General features: G+C 44.2%; 2 protein-coding genes across 2 annotated transcripts in view; both read right to left on the bottom strand.

The window, feature by feature from the left end:
- Window positions 1–92, bottom strand: part of LOC143293643 (uncharacterized) — a 1891-nt gene extending 1799 nt beyond the window's left edge. Inside the window, exon 1 of the mRNA XM_076604753.1 lies at window positions 10–92. The gene's annotated coding sequence lies outside the window, so the exon portion shown is untranslated. The remainder of the gene's footprint in view (window positions 1–9) is intronic.
- Window positions 93–20397: 20305 nt separating this feature from the next.
- LOC143293466 (putative oxidoreductase YjmC) overlaps window positions 20398–22500 on the bottom strand; it is a 16544-nt gene continuing 14441 nt past the window's right edge. Inside the window, exons 11-12 of the mRNA XM_076604351.1 lie at window positions 21487–21597; window positions 20398–20594 (exon numbers count right to left, since the gene is read on the bottom strand). Coding sequence (XP_076460466.1) covers window positions 20538–20594; window positions 21487–21597 — 168 coding nt within the window. The 3' untranslated portion in view covers window positions 20398–20537. The remainder of the gene's footprint in view (window positions 20595–21486; window positions 21598–22500) is intronic.

A 22500-nucleotide genomic window follows, 5' to 3' on the forward strand; every position in this document is an offset into this window, starting at 1 on the left:
GCCACTCACCTCTCGCTTGATATTTTTTCAAACGAGTGTTAGCCCTCCGCACTGCGTTCAGCTGTAACACGGAATTCAGCACTGAGACGGCCACCAGCCCGCCATTGTTAGTCTCACTAATGTCATGCTCACACGTCATTTCCGCCGCTCTTCCACTTTCGCTTCCGCCTGGCTGCGGGAACCCCAGGTCAGGTGAAGGCATATTGGACAACAGAGACAGCGTCCCGTGAGAAGGACACGGCAATGCAGGAGAATCGCCATCATTGTCAGTTAATCGCACGTTCAGCAAGTTTCTAGAAGACGCGTCACCGCCTTGAGACGAAGCGCCAACCTCAGTGGAATCGTTCGTGGAAGACAGCCACCTGCCCGTGGTGAACGGTGAATCGGATAGCGCTTCTGGTCCTTCAGAAGACCATAGTGCATTGACAAAGGAACTGGACGAGAGGTTTGGCCAGGAGCAGCTGTGAAATGTTGGAAGTGTGAACGCGACACCAGACTGAACCTGTGTCTGTGAAATGATGGGTTTCACGGCGAAACTGTCTTGGTGCTGACGGCTTTGGCCGGGGTTATTATTAGGTAAGAATGTTCGGGAAAGGGGTGCGGTGGAGGCAGTGTAAATGCAGGATGATACGGGCAGCCGGGCTGTCGCTGTCGCTGTTGTTGTTGGTGGTGGTGGTGGTGGTGCGGTCATTTCACGGTTGTCGTCTGACATGAGAGATAACCGTTTCTGAGTCACGGGCATATTCTTTGAACCATTTGCTTCGTTGCTGGATAATTCTGGGGTAACAGAAGCATTGCATACTTAACTGCAAGCATGCACGTAGGCTGGGTGCTGTGCTGTTAGCATGAGGATACACACTCTCTCTCTCTCTCTCTCTCTCTCTCTCTCTCTCTCTCTCTCTCTAAGGAATAACAATGCACAAGATTATGACAGGTAATGCAACACCAACATTAATAAACACATTTTCTGTAAATTCATCAAGGAACACCCCAAAAGTCCATATCTCAATCCCAAGAATTGACTTGTTCAAATCCAGTCTTGTTTACTCATGCGCCACACCATGGAAGTCACTCCCGAAAACAGTTAAACAACACTATTGTCCAACCACCTTTAAAAAAAAAGAAAAAGGAAAAAAAAATCACCTTTCCCACCTTATGCCATAATGTGTTATGTAAATTGCTCATTTTATAGATACTGTGTGTGTGTTTGTTTCTTTCATTTTGTTCATTTTTCCCTGTGTGTTTTGCTGATACAATGCGTATGCCTCTGTGTGTGTGTGTGTGTGTGTGTGTGTGTGTGTGTGTGTGAGAGAGAGAGAGAGAGAGAGAGAGAGAGAGAGTTTATTTTTTTCCCCTCTCTTATGTATTTCTACTGATACCATGCTTTAATTCTTATTTACTATTGTGTAGTGTAGACCCTACTCAGAGCGGGGACTGGTATAAAAAAAAAAAAAATCAATAAATAAATAAAGCACACCAGTGCTTATCTATTATCCTCGAAATAAAGAATTTTGTCTTGTCTCTCTGCTTCATCGTTGGGTTTCCCCACAAGGCAACACCAGTCCATGGGAAGTAACGGTTCATATTGTGATGTCTCATCATTTCTAAGGAGTTATTCCCCGTCAATAGAGAACCTCTTTTTGAAGAGCTAACACCCATCGTCACTACACACACACACACACACACACACACACACACACACACATACACACACACACACACACACACACGCGCGCGTGTTCATTATGACCACTGGTAAGACAACGAAAGCAAGCAGTTGGCATCAGCAGCGTCAGTGGCTAAAGTAACCTTGAACAAATGTGAATACCACAGATCCTATCCTGGTCCTTCAACTCCAGGGCAAGGCCCGTCACCAGATACACATCCACCGCGCCGACTGGAGAGATGTGGCCGGAGAGGGTGGATGGGTCCTCCCAGGGCAAAAGAGGGTGTGGGTCGTGGGGCGTTCGTCAGTACACTTGGCCAAGGGCGTGAAACACGGCCAGCTAGCATCACCCTTAAAGAAAGGATCCCCTTTGGCTAGGTCCACGTTCTGTGCACGTCATAAAACATATAGTTTTGTTTATTCTGTCCATGTTCGGGAAAACAAAATAGCTTGTGGAACATACATACATGCTAACCAAAGCACCCCCGCCACCGTTCCGCTAATTGTTGATTGTCTGTGTCAGACTTTTTTTTGTTTGTTTGTTTTATCCCAGTCGTATGTGGAGGGAAAAAATGAAGAAGAAAAGATGACTGGAGAACAACGGAACAAACACACAAAACTTTTTTTTTTTTTTTTTTTTTTAAACAAGGTTCCCCCATTGTGCGACAAATCTGCATTCTAATATCCTACGTGCACAGTATACCACTTTCGAAAACCAGAACAAAACACAACGATGAGCGGGATATTGTGAAATGATTCTTGCATGGGTATGAATCATTCTGTTTGCATACATAACTCTGAGTGTATGACTAAATAAAAGACCAATATACGCCTAAAACTTGGAAAAAGAAAAAAAGTGATCATCTGTGATCTTATGATCTACTTGTATCTGTTCTGTTTCTGATGTGGGCACTCACAAACCTGGTACTGAATCACGTCTTCCCTCAAGCACGCGAAAGCCTTTTGCAGAAACAACAACAAAAGTCTACCGAGCTGATTAAGACAACACAACAGCTTTGCTTTGTTGCTGACTTCTGTCAGTTGTTCCCCATCCACTTCGCTCCTGCGAGGACAAGACCCTGTGCCTGTGGGCCCATCATATCCATGTTGCCCTCTCGAGATAGCGAACGTGTGATGACGTCATAGTATTCTGACGTCACTGGAGCGATGACGCCATGCCACATTGACCTCTTCCGAGTGACGTGATCCGAAGAAAATGATCGTCATGGAGCTGTCGGCCTGGTTGAGTTTTTGGCAAGGAATTTGTTGTTGAGCGGCAAGGATCACATTCCAGTCCGTTGTCTGGGTATGTATAACTGTATTGTCATATAATGTTGACAGTGCTTATTCCTAAAATTACCCTCAATGAAAGCAAGACGAAAAAGAGGAGATTTGATTCAAGCCTATAAGATCTGTAATGGCATAGACGATATTAAAAAAGATCACTTCTTTGATTCACCGCCAGATACTAATATGGAAACAAGAAAGTGTTGATAAAATTTATAAACAGAGACATAACAATAACACAAGGAAATTGCTTTCAGTTATAGGGTTACTAACGACTGGAACAAACTAACCACTAACATCAAGTATGCTTCCAATACCAACAACTTCAAGAACCTTATCGATAATCACAAAATTTTAAAAGACATCTGGTTTGACTTTGATGGTCCAAGAAAATTGTAACTGGGTCTACTTAGACTGAGACAAGACTGATAACGACATAGCACAAAGAAGGCCGTGAGGCCTTGTGCTAATCATAAATGAGACGGGGCGTAAAAAGCCGTGAGGCTACGATGATCAACATCAGCCCCTAACCTGAACCTGAACCTAACTACTAAGAGCAGTAGTCTCAGCATGGAACGAAATTCCAGATCGGGTGGTCACATCTCCATCAGTCGCCGCCTTCAAAAGACGCCTTGAAAGGCACTGGAAGGACCTGCCAACTATTTATAACACCCAGTGCATTCGATAGACCTCGGGGAACTGCTAGCTACGCATGCTAAGTTAAATTGTTAGCTTGGAACGTGAACATGCGTGTAATATTCCAACAAACTGTTAAAAGTTTCTGTAAAACTTCCAGATTTGGATTTTTTTTTTTTTTTTTTTTTTTTTTTTTTTTTTGCTAACAGACTAACAAATGTTTGGAATATTTTGCCACAAGATGTTGTTTACGCACGAACCGTGAATATTTTTCAAAATCGGGTTGACACTTACTTTCAAAAATTAAAATACAAAACTCATTTAGATATTCTTTAATAAGCATTGCGCACTATTAGATTATAAAAATCTCTCTGCACAGTTATGGGTGCTCTCACTTCCCCCCATTTCAAGCGGGCAAAAGGCCTTCATATTGATGTGATATGATAACAAGGCCTCGACCACGTGCAAGTCATGTCAAGTCAGTGTGAGTGTTATAGATCTTTGTAAGTCATTTACACTACGGTAAGCAAAGAATAAGACCCCACATTTTTTTGTCCTCAGTTCTGTTGTCCCTATCCTACTACAACCACTACTAGGATTATACCTATTGTGTCATGTCATACATATATCGTAACACTGACAGCGTGTGGCGCAGTTATTAATAATATGCGTCATATACAGCCTTTAAAAAAAAAACCTGAATGAAGTTGTGTATTCACTTACCGGCGTTTGCAACCTGGCTAGCTTCCATACTAATCAATCTGTTTGAAAACGATTTGTTTGCTTAAGAAACTTCGAAGAAAACTATATTTTGCTGAATCACATTCGCGCCTGCAAAACCAGGATGCAGAAAACTGCAGAGAAAGTAAAGACTGTGGGTGTGTAACTTTTATGGCGCCACTGCTTCCTCTTTGTCGACTTGTATTATGATCTAGTATATGAGCATATTGTTTCTTCCGCAAAAAAAATCTAATAATGTCATGTTCTAATTCCAGTTTGCCTGGAGCATGGTTTGGTCTTAAAAGAATAAATGTTTTAAAACAGACGTAGATGATTGTTCGAACAAACTTTGTGGAGCGTAGATTGTGGGCCAAGAATTAATCAGTTAGGTTTTGGTGGGTACCTGGTTCGGTATCAGGATCCAACGAATTTTTGAAGGATTCTTTACGTTTGGGTCTCAGTGTGACATCCTGCCTGTGAGGAAATCAAGGGATTCTTCACAATTATGAGATAGGAAAGGTAATGAAAGGATTCATTACCATTGTGAGAGAGGGGAGGTAAAGAGAGTGGAGTTCACCATTGTGAGATAGCGAAAGTAGTAAGAGGATCCTTCGCCAGTGTGATAAAGGAGTTTTCACTGTTCTGAGATTATGGCGGGGGAGGGGGGGGGGAGTGTGTAGGGGGAGAATTAAAGGATTCTTCATCTTTAGGAGAAAGATAGGGGGTGGGGTGGGGGGGTGACTTATAGGATTCTTCATCTTTGGTATGTAGGAGAGGATATTAAAGGATCATTTACCATTGTGATATATGGAAGGTAATGGAGAAGGTGCACTCCACGGAGTACCCTCCAGTTTAGGCGAGGATTTCTCTAGTGAAATTCCTAACACCCCCACTAACATTGTGAAATATATTGTAAGGTAATCTGACGACTTATTATTGTTGTTGTTTACTTATCTACTCATATATATCTACTCATATATTCATGTTTCCTACAATAGCTCAATGAACTGGAATAGATGTATATGGCTGTATTTTGAGGATAAAAAAAATAATAATGAGCTCTCCTTTGAATATGGTGTACTTCAATCAATCACTCACCCACGCTGACATGTATCTTTTGGTGTACTTTAATTAGTCACTCACCCACGCTGACATGTATCTTTTTCAACATATAGATATGCACATACATATACCAAACAACCCCACCACCACCACCCCCCACACACGTCCCTTCCAATATCGCCTTTCCCCACCCTGAACATAAATAACAAATGAATAAAGTTCTCACCTTAACGTCCCTCTGCATCCGCATACCTCTCTGGCCGCCAAAACATACACAGTTTCTCTCTCTCTCTCTCTCTCTCTCTCTCTCTCTCTCTCTCTCTCTCTCTCTCTCTCTCTCTCTCTCTAATACAGATTCCTTCCCACTCATTTTCCCATTTCCGATCCAAACCATCCTCATCCTTATCCACGTCCTGGTCCAGCAACAGCTGCAATAGTTTCACCCTGTGAGAAGCCGCCACCTCAGTATCACAACTGAGTGTGCGAGCCAGTCCTCTGGGTCGTCTGTTCGTGCCTTGCTTTGCTGGTGACCAGTCCATTTATACATACGATGGCGCCCATCCGGTATCAGTAACGGCAGAGGTATCACGGAATATCTGTTGCAAGCACAAAGTATAAATCCGTGGTATCCAGGAAACAACACAGGTAACAGACGCACCAGTGTATCCCATTGAGAGGTATAAAGCTGACTTCAGTTACACGAACAAAAACTCGCATCAAACAAGTGACGCGAGCTGTGATGTAACCGACCGACGTCCAGACCAGCTAGATACGATGCCCAGATAGCTGGCTAGCACGGGCACACTCAAACCATGATTCTGATGTGGCGCCCTGTCCTTGGGCAGAACTTCACTTCATCTTGCACTGAGGCAAGTCTCTTGAGTATGCGAGCCGCTCAGCCGGCCACTGGGCTTGATAGTTCGTGCCAATCTTCGCAGGAACTGCACTTCAACTTACATAACAGGCGAGTTTCGTTTCATTCATCAGTGACCAGGGTGAAGATGCAACATCACACGAACCGCGGACACCCCGATGGGCCGGAGCGCTTCATGGTGAGGGAGCAGACCCGGGGCCGGTGGCGGTGCTTTGACATCGTGGAACACAGCAACGACCAGCAAGTCAGCGTGCCGCTACCCTGCCCGGGGACCAGGGTGGACGACGGACGTCATTCTCCATCCATCTGCTGTGATCACGAGTCGGCCGTGGATCTGGCAGGTATGTAGACGTACTGCTGCTGTTGCTGCTACTACTACTACTAATTATGTATGTATGTATTTCTTTTTATCACAACAGATTTCTCTGTGTGAAATTCGGGCTGCTCTCCCCAGGGAGAGCGAGTCGCTACACTACAGCGCCACCCTTTTTTTTTCTTTTCTTTTTTTTTTGTATTTTTTCCTGCGTGCATTTTTTGTTTGTTTGTTGTTTTGTTTTGTTTTGCTTTTCCTATCGAAGTGGATTTTTCTACAGAATTTTGCCAGGAACAATGCTTTTGTTGCCGTGGGTTCTTTTATGTGTGCTAAGTGCACACTGCACACGGGACCTCGGTTTATCGTCTCATCCAAATGACTAGCGTCCAGACCACCACTCTAGGTCTAGTTGAGGGAGAGAAAATATCGGCGGCTGAGCCGTGATTCGAACCAGCGCGTTCAGATTCTCTCTCTTCCTAGGCAGACGCATTACTTCTAGGCCATCACTCCACCATTTATGATGATAATAATGATAAATAACAACAACGATGATGTGATAATATTACTGCCACTGCTACTAATACTAATAATGATGATAATAATAACAACAACAACAATAATAATGATAATCACGAGGGTGGACGACGGGCGTCAGTCTCCAGTCACGGCCTCCTCCTCCTCCTCCTCCTCCTACTACTACTGCTGCAACTACTACTACTACTAGTGAATTGATATTACTAATGATAATGATATAATGATAACAACGACAACAACAATGACATATCTTAACGATAACATCAGCAATGATAATCACGAGGGTGGACGACGGGTATCAAGTCTTCAGTCACGGCCTGTAGTCACGAGTCAGATGTGGACGGCCCAGATACAGACATAACGATAATTATGATGATAATTAGTATCAGTACTATTTCATTTTTCTATTATCATTATAACAACAACAACAATTATAATAATAATTATAATAATAATGAGGATAGACGACGGACATCAGTCACCAGTCACGGCCTGTGTTCACAAGTCGGGACATGGACGGGCATGGTGTAACTGTGATGGCTGGGACATCTGTCGTATTGAGCGGGTTTCCGTGATGGCTTTTTTTTTTTTTTTTTTTTTTTTTTTTTTTAAACCTTCGTTTTTACTGTATTAAGACAAACCACTTCGCTTTGCTTTCTCTTGTACAGCACGAACTTTTAACTATTACAAGTCAGTCCCACTCCTGTAAATAATAATGATAACAGTCATGATAAGAAGGAGGAGAAGAAGATGAAGAACGGGGATTAAAAGACCGAGAAAAACAGACAATTACGCACTCCACTGGTATAGTTTAATCATGCGATTCACGAGAAGAAGAAAAAAAAATCAGTGACGTGGTTTCACCTCCACACTCCTTTCTTTTATCTATTTTTCTTCTTCTCCGTCTTCTTCTTGTTATTATTGTCATCATTATCAGTAGTAGTGGTAATAGTGATAGTAGTAGTGGATGGTTGTCTTTCTTTATATATATATATATATATATATATATATATATATATATATATATATATATATATATAAAGAAAGATAACCAATATATATATATATATATATATATATATTTGTATTTCTTTTTATCACAACAGATTTCTCTGTGTGAAATTCGGGCTGCTCTCCCCAGGGAGAGCGCGTCGCTACACTACAGCGCCACCCATTTTTTTTTGTATTTTTTCCTGCGTGCAGTTTTATTTGTTTTTCCTATCGAAGTGGATTTTTCTACAGAATTTTGCCAGGAACAACCTTTTTGTTGCCGTGGGTTCTTTTACGTGCGCTAAGTGCATGCTGCACACGGGACCTCGGTTTATCGTCTCATCCGAATGACTGGCGTCCAGACCACCACTCAAGGTCTAGTGGAGGGGGAGAAAATATCGGTGGCTGAGCCGTGATTCGAACCAGCGCGCTCAGATTCTCTCTCGCTTCCAAGGCGGACGCGTTACCTCTAGGCCATCACTCCTATAAAAAGAAAGACAACCATCCATTACTACTATCACTATTACCACTACTACTGATAATGATGACAATATATTTATATATATATATATATATATATCTGTTTCTTGTTGTTTTTCTGCCTGTTGAGCAGTAATTTATATGATCTGTGTGTGTGTGTGCGCGCGCGCACGTGTGTGTGTGTGTGTGTGTGTGTGTGTGTGTGTGTGTGTGTGTGTGTGTGTGTGTGTGTCCCTTGCTTGCAAATAGATTTTAGCATAGGTTTTCGTCAGATGTGGTTTATCTGTTTAGTTATTTATTTACTTCTTTATATATCTTATTTCTTTGTCTGTCAAAATGTGATAGTCGTGCTCAGCCTAAATCCCTGCAAAAAAAAAAAAGAAGAAAAAAATATATGTATGTATGTTATGTGTGTGTGTGTGTATGTGTGTGTGTGTGTGTTTTGAGCTACAGTTTACTGAGCTACATTTTACGTGATGTAAGTATCGCCGCACGCAAGCTTACTATGAAACATCCCATACGCCCCACCACACACACACACACACACACACACACACCAGCACCACCACCACCATTTCCTGTACCATATTAACCTACTGTGTCCTTCAACAACAATAATTCCAGGAAAAAAGAACGCACAGCGATCCCCTGTGGAAACCCAGAAAGACGGGGAAGAAGCAGGCAGAGCTGAGCAAGACACTCGCTGTCTCTCAAACCCCTCTCCAGCCCTTAACTCCAACTTCAACGCATCTCCAAGACGTCTCCGTTCCAGAATCACGAAAGCGGACCACGCCTCTGACACTTTGGGGTATACCACTGGCTGTGGATTGTATCATATGGCTCTGTAGTCTGTGTCTGTGTCTGTGAACGCGAGTCTTGTTGTTCATTTATTTCCAAATCGAAATTAATATTATATTTTGGGGGTGGAAAAAACTGACAAAGGGTAATGATGATGATAATGTTTATGATTTAAATGTTGAGGAGGATATCAAGACTGATGAGGATGTTTAGAACTATGGTTATGCTGCTGTTGGCAAGATTTGTTATTGTAAAACATTGCTGATGATTGATCGGGAGCATAGGTAGAGGTGTATAATGTTTACCACGTGATGGCGATGGTAGCGACGATGACAATGAAATAAACAGCACAAAGAATCAACTCGAAAGACATGAGCATAGATGACTGTACGATGATGAATGTGTGCTGTTGTTGTTGTTGTTGTTTCAGGGACAAAGACCCAGAGAGCACGGTGACGAGGGTCAGCGATGTGTGGGGGGTGGTAGTGGTGGTCGTGATAGTTGCAATGATGTTCTCCTACCTCTTCTCCTGCCTTACGCCTTCCGTAGTTCCAGACGTCTGGCAGTGGATACATAGTGTGTGGGTGGGTGAAACGTTTCGGTTGCTTGCAGTTAATAATGATAATAATTCAATCTGTAAAGCGCCTTTCCATATAAGACATGCTCAATTTGCGCTGCGATCGTTTCAGTGAAGAGTTGAACACAGCGTGTTATTCATGGTACCCTCTCCTTGTATACGTCTGTCTTTCGCTCAAGTCAGTTATATAAATGGTAGAAGACTGTAAAAGGGTTTGTTTTTGTTTGTTTGTTTGTTTTTCCTCAGTTGCATGCAAGTCCGTTGAGCACATACTTTCGTTTCTGTTTTCTTTTTCGGGTTTGAGCGAGTTTGTTTTTTTTAATTGTTTTTTCTTCTCCTTTTTAGTGTTTTTATCTCCTTTTTTTTTCTTTTTGTGTTCGACACGAGGTTTCCTCTTGGCCGAAAATAAAACACACCAACAATTGAACAATAAACAAACTCGCGCGCGTGCCTACATGCACAGACACACACACACACACACACACACACACACACACTCGCATAAGCGCGCACGCCATTCTTTGTTGCGGTTGCAGAAGCTGGTGGTCCAGGCTGTGGCGGTGCTTGTCGTGTGTGCTGTCCTCGTGATCGCTCTTCAAGGTATGATATAATATGTTGATGATACTGCTACACAACAAGCATCACTTTACGAGAGCAGCTGCGGCTAGTAGCCTATGATCATTGTAGAACTGCTTTTCCTTGTATTGTTGCAACTGCTGCTGCTGTAAAATGTACGATAATTATGTGCCGCACACGCACGCACACGCACACACACACACACACACACACACATACGCGGACGCGCAAATACATGTGCAGACACACACGCACACACACACAACACTTACTCACACAAACGCGAACGCACGCATACACACACACACACACACACACACTGTGAGCAAATGATCTTATTGTCATCGGAGATTCAGAACACACGCTCATGCAATCCTGAAGTACCACGCATCTTGTCAGTCACACTCAAAATCCTTGTTTTACTCCTTTTGCTTTCCCAACCTTCCAGTTCTTTTTCCAAGCTACCGACTCCGACAGTGGATTGCCAGGATTTTCCAGCTGGAAATGAAAGAGGTCCAGACTGACCCCAAGTCGAGGATTCAGACCGCAGACAACACAACTCCTGTTCCAGTGCTGACCACTACTGGTGATGGCGACAAAGAACTTGTTGCCAACTCTGATCCCACAAGACCCCAACACGAGAACGAAATCGTTGAGAAACAGACCGAAAACCTCCCCCAGTCACGTACCCTAGAGAAGCGAGCCAATCCAAGCGGTTGTACCATTAAGGCCGAGACGGAGTTGGCCAATCAGAAGGCTGGAGACGTCTCGGAGGGACGAGGTCACATGATTCAGGCGGACGCGAAGTTGGAGCGCGGGAAAGGATACCAGAAGATGATGAAAAGCATGTACCGGAAGTTTCTACAGATTCGGCGCAAGTTCAAGGCTGAAAGTGAGTGAACAGCGGTAAATTATGATTTTCTTTGCTGTGAGTATTTATGCAGCAGATGAAGATCCACTTGTAGATGGGACCATGAATTGATTGGTCGACTATGAATTCATCAGTTGGTGTTTCTGCAACATTGTTTTATTGTCAGTATTTATTTATGTAGCATATAAAAATTCGGTTTTGGGAGAATGCTTTATCAACTGATTTTTAATTGATCGACAAATATCTTTTAAAATTTCACAAACACCCATCACGTCAATCATCATGCTTGTTTACCAAAATACTTCTGTTCTCTCTGTTGTATAAATGACTTTGTTTTACCTCAGTTTTGCTCTTCATTCTCCCACCACAATGCCTTCATCTCCAGACCATTTGTACTGTGCTTTGGACATAATAATAGTAATGATACTAATGATAATGATAACAGTCATTATTCTAATTATTCTTATTGTTATCATTCTTTTTAAGATGATACTAATGATAATGATAACAGTCATTATTCTAATTATTGTTGTCATCGTTATATCATCATTATTATCATTATCATTAGTATCATATTAAAAAGAATGATAACAATAAGAATGATCGTGACAGGTTTTGTTTATATTGCGCTATTTATTGACAATCAGAAGGCTCAAAGCACATTACAACAAGACATATAGAAATGAGGACAGTACAATAAGACATATAAAATGAGTGCAGTACAGTAGCACATCTTAACATATTAGTTTAGGATATATATACAAAAGAAACAGTCTTCCATTGTAAGACCAGTGCACTTGCAGACAGGAAAAAAAATAGGGAGGTGTTCTGACTGCTAGTATCGTGTTATGGATGGGTTGAGTTGAGGGGTGGTGGTGGTTGGACTGTTCTAGCTGCTAGTATCGTGTATGGATGGGTTGAGTGGGGGTGGGGGGGTTGGACTGTTCTGGCAGCTAGTATCGTGTATGGATGGATGGGTTGAGTGGGGGGGAGGGGGGTTGGACTGTTCTGGCTGCTACTATCGTGTATGGATGGGTTGGTACTGCTGTTCTGACTGGTAGTATCGTGTTATGGATTGGATGGGGAGGCGGAGAGGGGGGTGGGAGCTGTTCTAGATGCTAGATGTTTTCTGACTGCAAGTATCGTGTTATGGATGGGTTGGTGGGGACGTTTCTGACTGCAAGTAATATTGTGTTATGGATGGGCTTGGTAGGGAACTGTTCTGAATGCTAGTATAGTGCTAGGCATGGGAGGGGGTTGGGGGGGACTGTTTAGACTGCATTGTATTGGTTTATGGATGGGCTTGGGGGTGGACTGTTCTGACTGCTACTATATTGTCATGGATGGGCTTGGAAGGGGGTGGGGGGGCTGTTCTGACTGCATTGTAATTGGTTTATGGATGGGCTTGCGGGTGAACTGTTCTTCTTCCCCCGACCCACAGTGTCCACGCTCAGGCGCACGGACAAGTACGCCAGCGAGGTGCTGAGCCGGGTGCAGCTGGCCCTGCCAGTGCTGGAGCGGGAGAAGCAGGCCCTGCTGGCGGAGCTGGAGGCCATCCACAAGCAGCACCAGGAGGAGAGGAGGAGGAACCACGACCTCATGGTCCGCCTACGCAGGCTCAACCAGCAGTTTGTGCGGATCGGCCTGCCTCAGGTGAAGGGATGGGGACGGGTTGGAGGAGGGAGGGGGGGTGTTAGATGTGTGTTGGGGGGGTGGAGGTGGATGGTAAGGGTGTTGGTGTGTGTGTGGTTGGGGGTGGGATTGATGTGTGTGGTGTGTATGGTGTAGGAGAGAAGTGGGAGGGGTGTTAATATGTGTTTGTTATGAGTGTGTGTTTGTTTTTGGTTGTTTTTGTTTTTTGTGTATATTGGTTGTTGTTTTACAAACCTTCATGCAAACGTAATATGGATAGAGAATAATTACATCAGCCATATGTATTTAAAATAATAATAATAAAACAGCAAGAAAAAGCTTAGAATGACCATTCGTTCTTCTTCTGCTTCTTCGTTTTCTTGCATTTTATTTCATTTTCTTCCCCGGCCCCGTTTCTTTATTTCTGTTTTGTTCAGTTATTTCCATCTTCTCGGCAAAGACGACTGAGATTATTCTTTGAAAAAATGAAACGAAAGAAAGATGTTTGTTGTTGTTGTTGTTGTTGTTGTTTTTATTAAAGATAATTATTATCATCACCCATTTTTGTATGGCTCACAAAGGGAACTGCAGCAACGCAGAGGACGCAGTCTCAGGACTGCCCACACCCGGCCGCCACTGACCCCCACCGCCCCCTCCCCGGTCTGCAGCTAGCACAGCAACAACCACACCAGTATCAGCACCCAAACCACCACCACCACGTCAACCACCACCACCTACAGCAGCAGCAGTACAGCAGACCATGCAGTACTACCACCACCGCCCACCACCTGAAGGACGACACAAAAGCGGACAGTGCTCATAACATTCGACCTTCGCTGCGTTCTTCTTCGTTGCCGCACTGATGAAGGTTGAGAGCTGGCTATCTGTATAGTGTATCACTGAGTGGTGGTTTGTCTGGCGGAAAAAAAAAAGCTGTAGTCAAGTTTGATTTTAAAACCATCTGTCAAGTTTTCAATAGAATTTTGAAATGCGAAACAACTTTGAAATGTCATTCAGTATTTTAAGTAGTAGGGTAAAGACGGTTTCAGTTGACTTAACAATGATTGATTTCAATAGTTCTTTTTTTTTTTTTCGAAGGGAGGGGAGGCGAGTTGGTGGAGGGGAGGGGAGGGCAGATGGAAAAGTGTGTAAGAAATACAAAACAAGTTATAATTTCGACTGCTTCTAACAATTTTTTTTTCTAACAATAAGACGATAGGACGGAAAGAGCTAGAGTGTTGCAAGAGAGATTGAGCCAGAATGCGATTGAGAGTGTAAGAGTAACACACACACACGCGCGCGCGCGCGCGTGTATGCGCAAAGAAAGACAGAAAGAGACGGGTAGGATAAAAAAAACCAAAAACAAGCCAGTCAGAAAACATGCGCGGCTCTGACTGAAAAAAAGGTCTGAATCACCGATGATGAACAAATACGCTGCCAGAAGAATATAGATCATCACCAACGCCCATAACATACCTCTGTCTACCATCTCCTATTTCTAGAAATGCCATGCATTGACACTGCGCTGTTCACAGTACTGCTGGCTATGTTTTGTTATTTGCACTTGTTTGTTTCCATACTTTTGTTTGTTTCCAGCTTTTTTTCAGGTATCTTTCAGTTTTCTCCATCTTTCCTGATGCTTTCAAACCATTCAGTACATCTACCAGCAGTGAATATTATAAGGAGAATAAATCAGAACAACGACCCTCTTCTGCCTGTTATTCGGCGTTGTCCTTGACAACACACTGTCCATGCAAAAATTTATCAATCAGACATGTCAATCCTGCTACTGTCAACTGCGGCGCATCAGTTCCATCCGGAAATACCTGTCCATTGACGCAACATCTAGACTTGTTGTTTCTCTCATTCTCTCTCGCCTTGACTACTGTAACTCTCTATTGTCTGGTTTGCCTGCTTCATCCATTCAGTCCCTTCAGCGCATACAAAATTCTGCTGCCCAACTCGTCCTCAGAAAGAAAAGATCACTCCTCTTTTGCAACATCTCCACTGGCTCCCTGTCTCACACCGAATATAGTACAAGATCAGCACTCTATGCTACACATGTATTCACAAATCAGCCCCTTCCTATCTCTGTGGCTGCCTTCACCTCTACACTCCATCTCGGTCACTATGATCAGCTTCGGATCCACTCCACTTACGCATACCCAGGTTCAAACTCTCGACTGTTGGCCGCCGTTCTTTCTCCGTCTCTGGACCTTGCAATTGGAATGAACTTCCTCTTTCGCTTCGTCAAGTCTCCACACTCAGTTCTTTCAAGTCTGGCCTTAAAACCCACCTCTTCCCAAAATAACCTCCCTTCCCTGCCTCTTCCTTGTCTTTAGTTTCTCCAGTTTTAGAGTTATGCGTGCGTGAGAATGACTGGTGCGAAACCACTTAGATTTGTCTATGCACAATATTCATCGCTATATAAGTACCATTATTATTATTATTTGATTCACATGATTAAGAATAAAATGATGCACGTATTACAGTTGCTAAAACAGTTATTGTTATTATGATTAAAGTGATGAATATTACTAAATTGAACTGAAGAAAAAAAATGGTGTCATATAATTAAGGGTGGGGGTGTATTATGTTCAAACATACCGCACTGAATAAAATCGTAAACCGTTTCGTGCTGTGTCGGATTAGCGACTAGTGTTCACGAGTGCGCGGACATGGTTGCGGGACTCTCTCTCTCTCTCTCATAGGCGATTGTGCGCATCATTGAATCAACGTTTCTTGTGCGTGCGTATGGATTTTGTGTATGTGTGCATGTGTGTGTGTTTGCGTGCGTACGATTTTAGGTATGAATATCGACTATATGTGTGTACAAGAGTGTTTATAACTGCCAGCTTAGGTGATCTTGTGTCTGTGCACGCACGTGTGTAAGTATTTGTGAATTTGTTTGTGTGCATACATTAGCAGTTTAGATGTGTATATTTGTGTACGTGTTTTTGCCATTGTATGCATAAGCGAGGTTGTGTATGTGTGCACGAGATATCAATGTAGGTGATGTGTACGTGTGTGCATGAGCAACAGTTCGGCTTTGTGTACATTAGCGTTTGTGTGTACGAATTTGTGTGTGTGTGTGCCTATTTGATCAAGAGTATATGACTGCGTGTGTGTGTGTGTGTGTGCATGTATGTGTGTGTGTGTGTGCATGTGTATGTGAGAGAGAGGGTGAGAGAGAGACAGCTGAAAGTGACAAGAGAAAAAACAAAGAACAGATAGTGGCGCAGATCGACCCAGAATCGACACACACACTGGAAAAGAAGTACCAAATGCAGTACAGTCAAATTCAAACTATTTATTTACATTTACAAATCCATACTAAGGGAATAAAAATGATTGCAACTGGGTCCTATGTACAAATGGCATACATGCTTCAGTTCTGTCACATACCCAGACAAGCGGTGTGTCTCTGGACCAGTTCACGTTGGTCACCATGCTGAACTGCCTGAGGACCCGGCAGCGCTACCTAGCTTTGGACAGGGACAGCGACAGGACCTTCTGACGTCACCACTCGCCACTTTGACGTCCATACATGCCCATGTCACCACCAACCACCACTGTGACGCCGTGTAAACTTTGTGCTATATCTCATCACCTGTGACTGTGGTGACCATCTGACAGGTCCACTGAAGAGGAGGACCCTAGTCCTGCTGTGGCCACAGAGCGGACGTTGACATTGATGGGCTCCACGAGGCCTCGCTTCTTGCCCAGCACCTTCCCTGATGTCCAGCCAATCTTGTGCAGCATGCTGCTGCCTTTGTTGCTTCTGCTGATGGCTGCTGTGTGCACTAAGGCTCTGTGATGCACCAGGGGCCATTAACTGGGCACGTTACGGTCAGTCAGCCTAGGTCGCCACGAGCCCGTCACCTCCAGGGACCCGTTGATGACGTCGATCTGTCGGTCCACGTTCTCCTTGCTTTCCGTGGAGGAGAATCCGAAGGCCTCACACTGGGTTCTGTTCTTCTTGACCTCCTGGGACTGCAGCAGAGGCCGTTTTGGAGCTGCGGTCATGGACGCTTTGAGTGCCGTCATCACCTGTGGACCAGCATCTCCGTGTTGCCCATGCGGAGCGTGCTGCCATGGCAGAGTGGAGTGACGCCGACCAGGCGGACATGGTTGAGGAAGGTGCCGGTCTGACTGCCCACATCCTGCACAGTGTAGCACTGCTGCCGGCTGCAGTACTAGATGGCAGCGTGCTTGGGGCCGACCTCCTCACTGGGGATGTGGATCCACGCGTCCTTCTCCTATCCCACCTGTGCCACCAGGTTAAGTTAGCAGGAAAAAAGTCCTGGCGTCAAGAACATCCGACATGGGGACAACCACCAGGATGCAGGGAGGATTAGTGGGCGGCAGTGCTGGAGACTGGGTGTCGGTCATGGTACTGGCGGAACCCAAGAACTGCACAGCCTCCAGAGTGTAGTAGGAGGCCATGGTGGAGTGGTAATACAGCTGGCTGCTGGTGTCGTAGTACCAACCCAACGACGCATGGTAGTAATGACCATTGTACATCTGGATCCAGTGCTGCTGTTCTGATGCAGTCTGCGTGTTGCATGTAGTGAACTGAATGGAGAACAGGGATGGCTCAGTTCTCTTCGATGCACAAGAAACTTCGCTGCTGAAAGATTCAGTGACGAGTGATAGTCCCAGCTTGCGCTTCAGCTTTTTATACCTGTTCCTGCTCGCGAAGCGCTTCAAATCGACGAGTTCTGATTGGAGGAATCACAGCTCTGGTCAGACGCACATTGTTCTCAACGGGTGGGAACCACTTAGAGCTAGAACCCTCCTTTATCACCACGATTGCTCCTGGACAGCACTTGAACTCAGGCCTCGTCTTCCCTTTTCCTGTTGTTGGGTGTGTGGACAGGCCGAGACACTTGTTTACGTTGTACAGGGAAAAACGGGACGCTGCGCTAATGAAGTTGATTGTTGTCCAGGTGACCCAATGGGGTTGGGGAAGGTGGGGGAGAGGAACAGGGCGGATGGGTCTTTGTGTCGAAACAATGACCGTCGTACTGAAGGGCACTAATTATGGTCACTGTGGTACTGTGTTACCTGTCGTGTTTATCATCTTCTCGTGTCAGATGATGGGGGAGGTCATAGAAACCAGCTTCGGAGGGTCAGACAATGGGGGAAGCTTTAGATAATGCTTGTCTAGAAATCAGATTTATTTGGAGGATTAAGACCAGGGAGGAATTGCAGTTTCAGTAGAATGTGTGTGTGCGCGCACGTGTGTATGGATGTGTGTGTGTGTGTGTTTGATAAAAAAAAAACACATAATTTCTACACAGTTCTCAAAATACAAAACAAGCCGTCAACCTTTAATGTCATTAGAAAAAAAGGTTTCGTTCTTTTCTTAGCAATTCTTTCTTCTGCTAGTAATTGTCGATGCATTTCTTATTGTGTTTTTGGATTATATTTCTTTATTCTTCCCTTCCTTCCTCAGTCTTTCTTTCTCTCTCCCTCCCTCCGTCCCACTATGTCTCTCTTTGTGTCTCTGTCCCTCCCATTCTGTTTCTGGAATCTTAACACACACACACACACACACACACACACACACACACAGATATACATACACACAGACAACCCACACTCCTCTATCCCCACACATTCATTCATTGTCTTTCTCCCTCTCTCTCTCTTTCTTTTTCTTTCTCCTTCTCCCTGTCTCTGTTTTCCTGTTTCTCCCGTTGGTTCAATAGGAGAAAGGTATGTTTTCTTTTCTTGTCCTTTAAAAAAGCACAACTGACTAGTACAGATGCGAACAACAAAACACACTTTTATCATCTCAAGACCTAACAGGAACAGTGACCAACAAGCATACAGACAATCAACAACATATGGACAGTCAATAATATGAATATATATATATATATAATATATTACATATATGTGAATATGTACACGTGTATACATAACTACACACACAGATACACACAGAGAGACAGAGAGAGAACACTGAAATGTTGAATGTAAAGCTCTAGTGATATAGTAGTTACTAATCAGAACAAAATGATGCAAAACAGATAGAATGGAACAGAAAGGAAAAACAGAACTGAAACAAACTAACTAATAAGAGATTTGCGACACTTTGGCACTTTGTCCTTAGCTTAATGTACATGTGACAGGGGGGGGGGGGGGTAATGTGACTTTTTCTTTCAGTCGTTCGTCTCCAAGGTTTGGACAGTACACAGAAACAAAGTACATAAAAATCATAAAATAAATATTTACGCATGTAACATCGACACGCATCATATCAATACAAACACATACTAAAGTACATATAAATCATGAAATAATTATTCATGCCTGAACATCAAAACCCATCTATCAGTACGAACACATCATATAATTACGTTGTCGATATTGACCATCCAAATGTAACCCTTCTTTTTGTATTTATGCTTTTTTTCCTCATAGGACCCATATTAATTTTTTATTGATTAATGAGTATTTGGACCGATGATTGACGCTTTCTGTATATTTATTGCCTCGGATACGTATTTTGCAAGTGAAAGTATCATATCTTCATTTTCTGTCATCAGTATGCTAAACAAATCTTTTCTCTGCGCTGGAGCTGTATTGAAAATGGTGCAGATTTTTCGCAATGCAGTTCATCGTATCTTTTGCAGTTAAATATGAAATGATTTTCATCTTCTGGGCTTTCGCCACACATTGGGCAAAGGGTTGTTGCTACGTCTGAATTGAACCATCTTCTGTTGGCATTCAGTTCAAGTGCTATCAATCTGAGCCTCGCAAAGCAGATTTTATGCCATTCATTTGTTACGATCTTAATATACTTCCCTCTTTGCAAAATTGATTTAAATGAATAGAACCATTTATACCTATCATTGCTCTCTATTTCTCCGTGCCGGTTTTGTTTGTAACATGCTATAAGTCTTTTTTGAGAGAGAGAGAGAGAGAGATGCATATGTAGACACACACACACACACACACACACACACACACACACGTTTGTGTGTGCGTGTGTGTGTGTGTGCGAACTGCTCTTATAACTGAGAAAGTTTGGCTGAGAATCATCATCTTCCTGACGGTATCTTCGGATACGAATTTTTATTCCATAGGCCTCCGGCCCCTAGAAACAAAGAGAACAATGTAAAATGCGTATCAGGAAAACGAAAACCTGAACAAGCCATGCATGCATGAAAGTGAAATTGCCAAAACCTATAGATTTTAGAGAGAGAGGTGAGGAGGGGGGCAAGACAAGACAAAACAAAATTTTTCATTTCGAGGATAATACATGAGCCATTTATTGGACGTCAGTGTTCCGTTTCTTTCAGCCAGTCCCCGCTATACATTGTACAATTCAAGACAAAACAAACATACCCAAATTCCCCACATCCACACCCCCACTCCACATCCCCACCATCCACACACACACACCAGACAAATGGACAGTTTTATAGTTTCTGCTTAGAAAAAATCAAGGCGAGAAAAACTCCATAATCGTTGTCACAAAGGTGTCAAGTTGGTCACTGAGCTGCAGGGTCAAGGTCGGTGCAGTTTGACCATCGGTTCCAAACCGTACTTCTGGGCAAGGTTGTCCTGTGTACACACACACACACACACACACACACATCAGTACATGGGCGCGCGCGCACACACACACACACACACACACACACACATATATCAGTACATCGGCGCGTGCATACACCCACCCATCCACACACACACATGCACGCACGCGCGCACACACACACACACACACACACATCAATACATGGGCGCGGGCGCGCGCGCGGGCACACACACACACACACATTCAGTACATGGGCGCGTGCATACACCCACCCACCCACCAACACACACACACGCATGCACGCGCGCGCGCACACACACACACACGCACAACACAACACAGCGCAATACAGCACAGCACAGCGCAACGCAACGTAACACAACACAACACAACGCAACGTAACACAACGCAACGCAACGTAACACAGCACAACACAACGCAACGCAACACAACACAACGCAACGTAAAACAACACAACACAGCGCAACACAACACAACGTAACGTAACACAACACAACACAATGTGCTGAACTGTGTGTGTGTGTGTGTGTGTGTGTGTTTCCGGATGTGTGAATGTGTGTGTGTGCGTCAGTGTGCGCGTACGTGTATGCCAGTGTGTGTGTTTCCGTGTGTGTGTGTGTGTGTGTGTGTGTCAGTGTATGTGTGTGTGTGTGCGCGTGTGTGTGTTCGTGTGTGTGTGTGCGTGTGTGCGTGTTTGTGTGGGTGGGTGCGTGTGTGTGTTCGTGCGTGTGTGTATGTGTGTGTACGTGTGTATTTGTTTCCGTGTGTGTGCGTGCGCGCGCGCGTGCGCGTTTCCGTATGTTTGTGTGTGTGTGTGTGTGTGTGTTCGTGTGTGTGTGATGTGTGTGGTAAAAACAGTTGTGTGTTGTGCAGCGGTGGAGTGTGGCCACGTACCGCCCAGACGATCTGTTGGGGCTGGTAAGGGATGCCCCCTTTCCGGTCACACAGCGCCATGTGCTGGCGTTCTGGGTCTCCCGGAACCAGCACCTCCGTCTCCCCCTCCGCCTGTCAACACGTAGCCTTTGTGTTTGTCTGTTCCTGTCTTTCTTTCTTTCTTACTTACTTACTTACTATACTTACTTGGTCGTCGGCCTCCTTCACGGCCTCGAGAGACGACTGATGGCTGCACCAGAAATCAAGTCACACAGACAGACAGACAGACATAAAGAGACGGAGACAGGCAGACTGACAAATAGAATAGAATAGAATAGAATATGTCTTTATTGCCAAGTGTACCGGGGTCACAAGGAATATTGGGGAGGAATAGTACATAACAAGATACGAACATAAATCGAAAATCATACACAAACACAGATACAGTAGAAATTAGGATACATACAAGTGCATATCAATATAAAAACTTGTGCAAACTCACACATGCACGCACTGCACACACACACACACATGCACGCACGCGTGCGCGCGCACACGCGCGCGCGCACACACACACACACACACACACACGCACACACACACACACACACACACACACACACGTTTGAACAGAAGCTGCATATTACATGTGGACGGGGCCGATGACTAGATCTTCAGGTAGATGGTTGATGGTTGCACAATTCTATTTATCTATGACACTGGATTTGTGTAGACAGACGAACAGATACACAGGCAGACAGACACAAAGAGAGGCAGACAAACACTCAAACATTGAAACAAACTCACACTCCGGCAGACAGACACAAATAGCGAGCGATGAACGCCAAAATAGCGAGCGATGAACGCCAAAAGGGCGACCGATGAACGCCAAAAGGGCGAGCGGTGAACGCCAAAAGGGCGAGCGATGAACGCCAAAAGGGCGAGCGGTGAACGCCAAAAGGGCGAGCGATGAGCGATGAACGCCAAAAGATCTCAGTCGGCTCTGCCCAGGTAGGCAGCCTGCAGTGCAAATGA

The sequence above is a fragment of the Babylonia areolata genome, chromosome 19 (genome assembly GCF_041734735.1).
Source record: "Babylonia areolata isolate BAREFJ2019XMU chromosome 19, ASM4173473v1, whole genome shotgun sequence".
Taxonomy (NCBI): domain Eukaryota; kingdom Metazoa; phylum Mollusca; class Gastropoda; order Neogastropoda; family Buccinidae; genus Babylonia; species Babylonia areolata.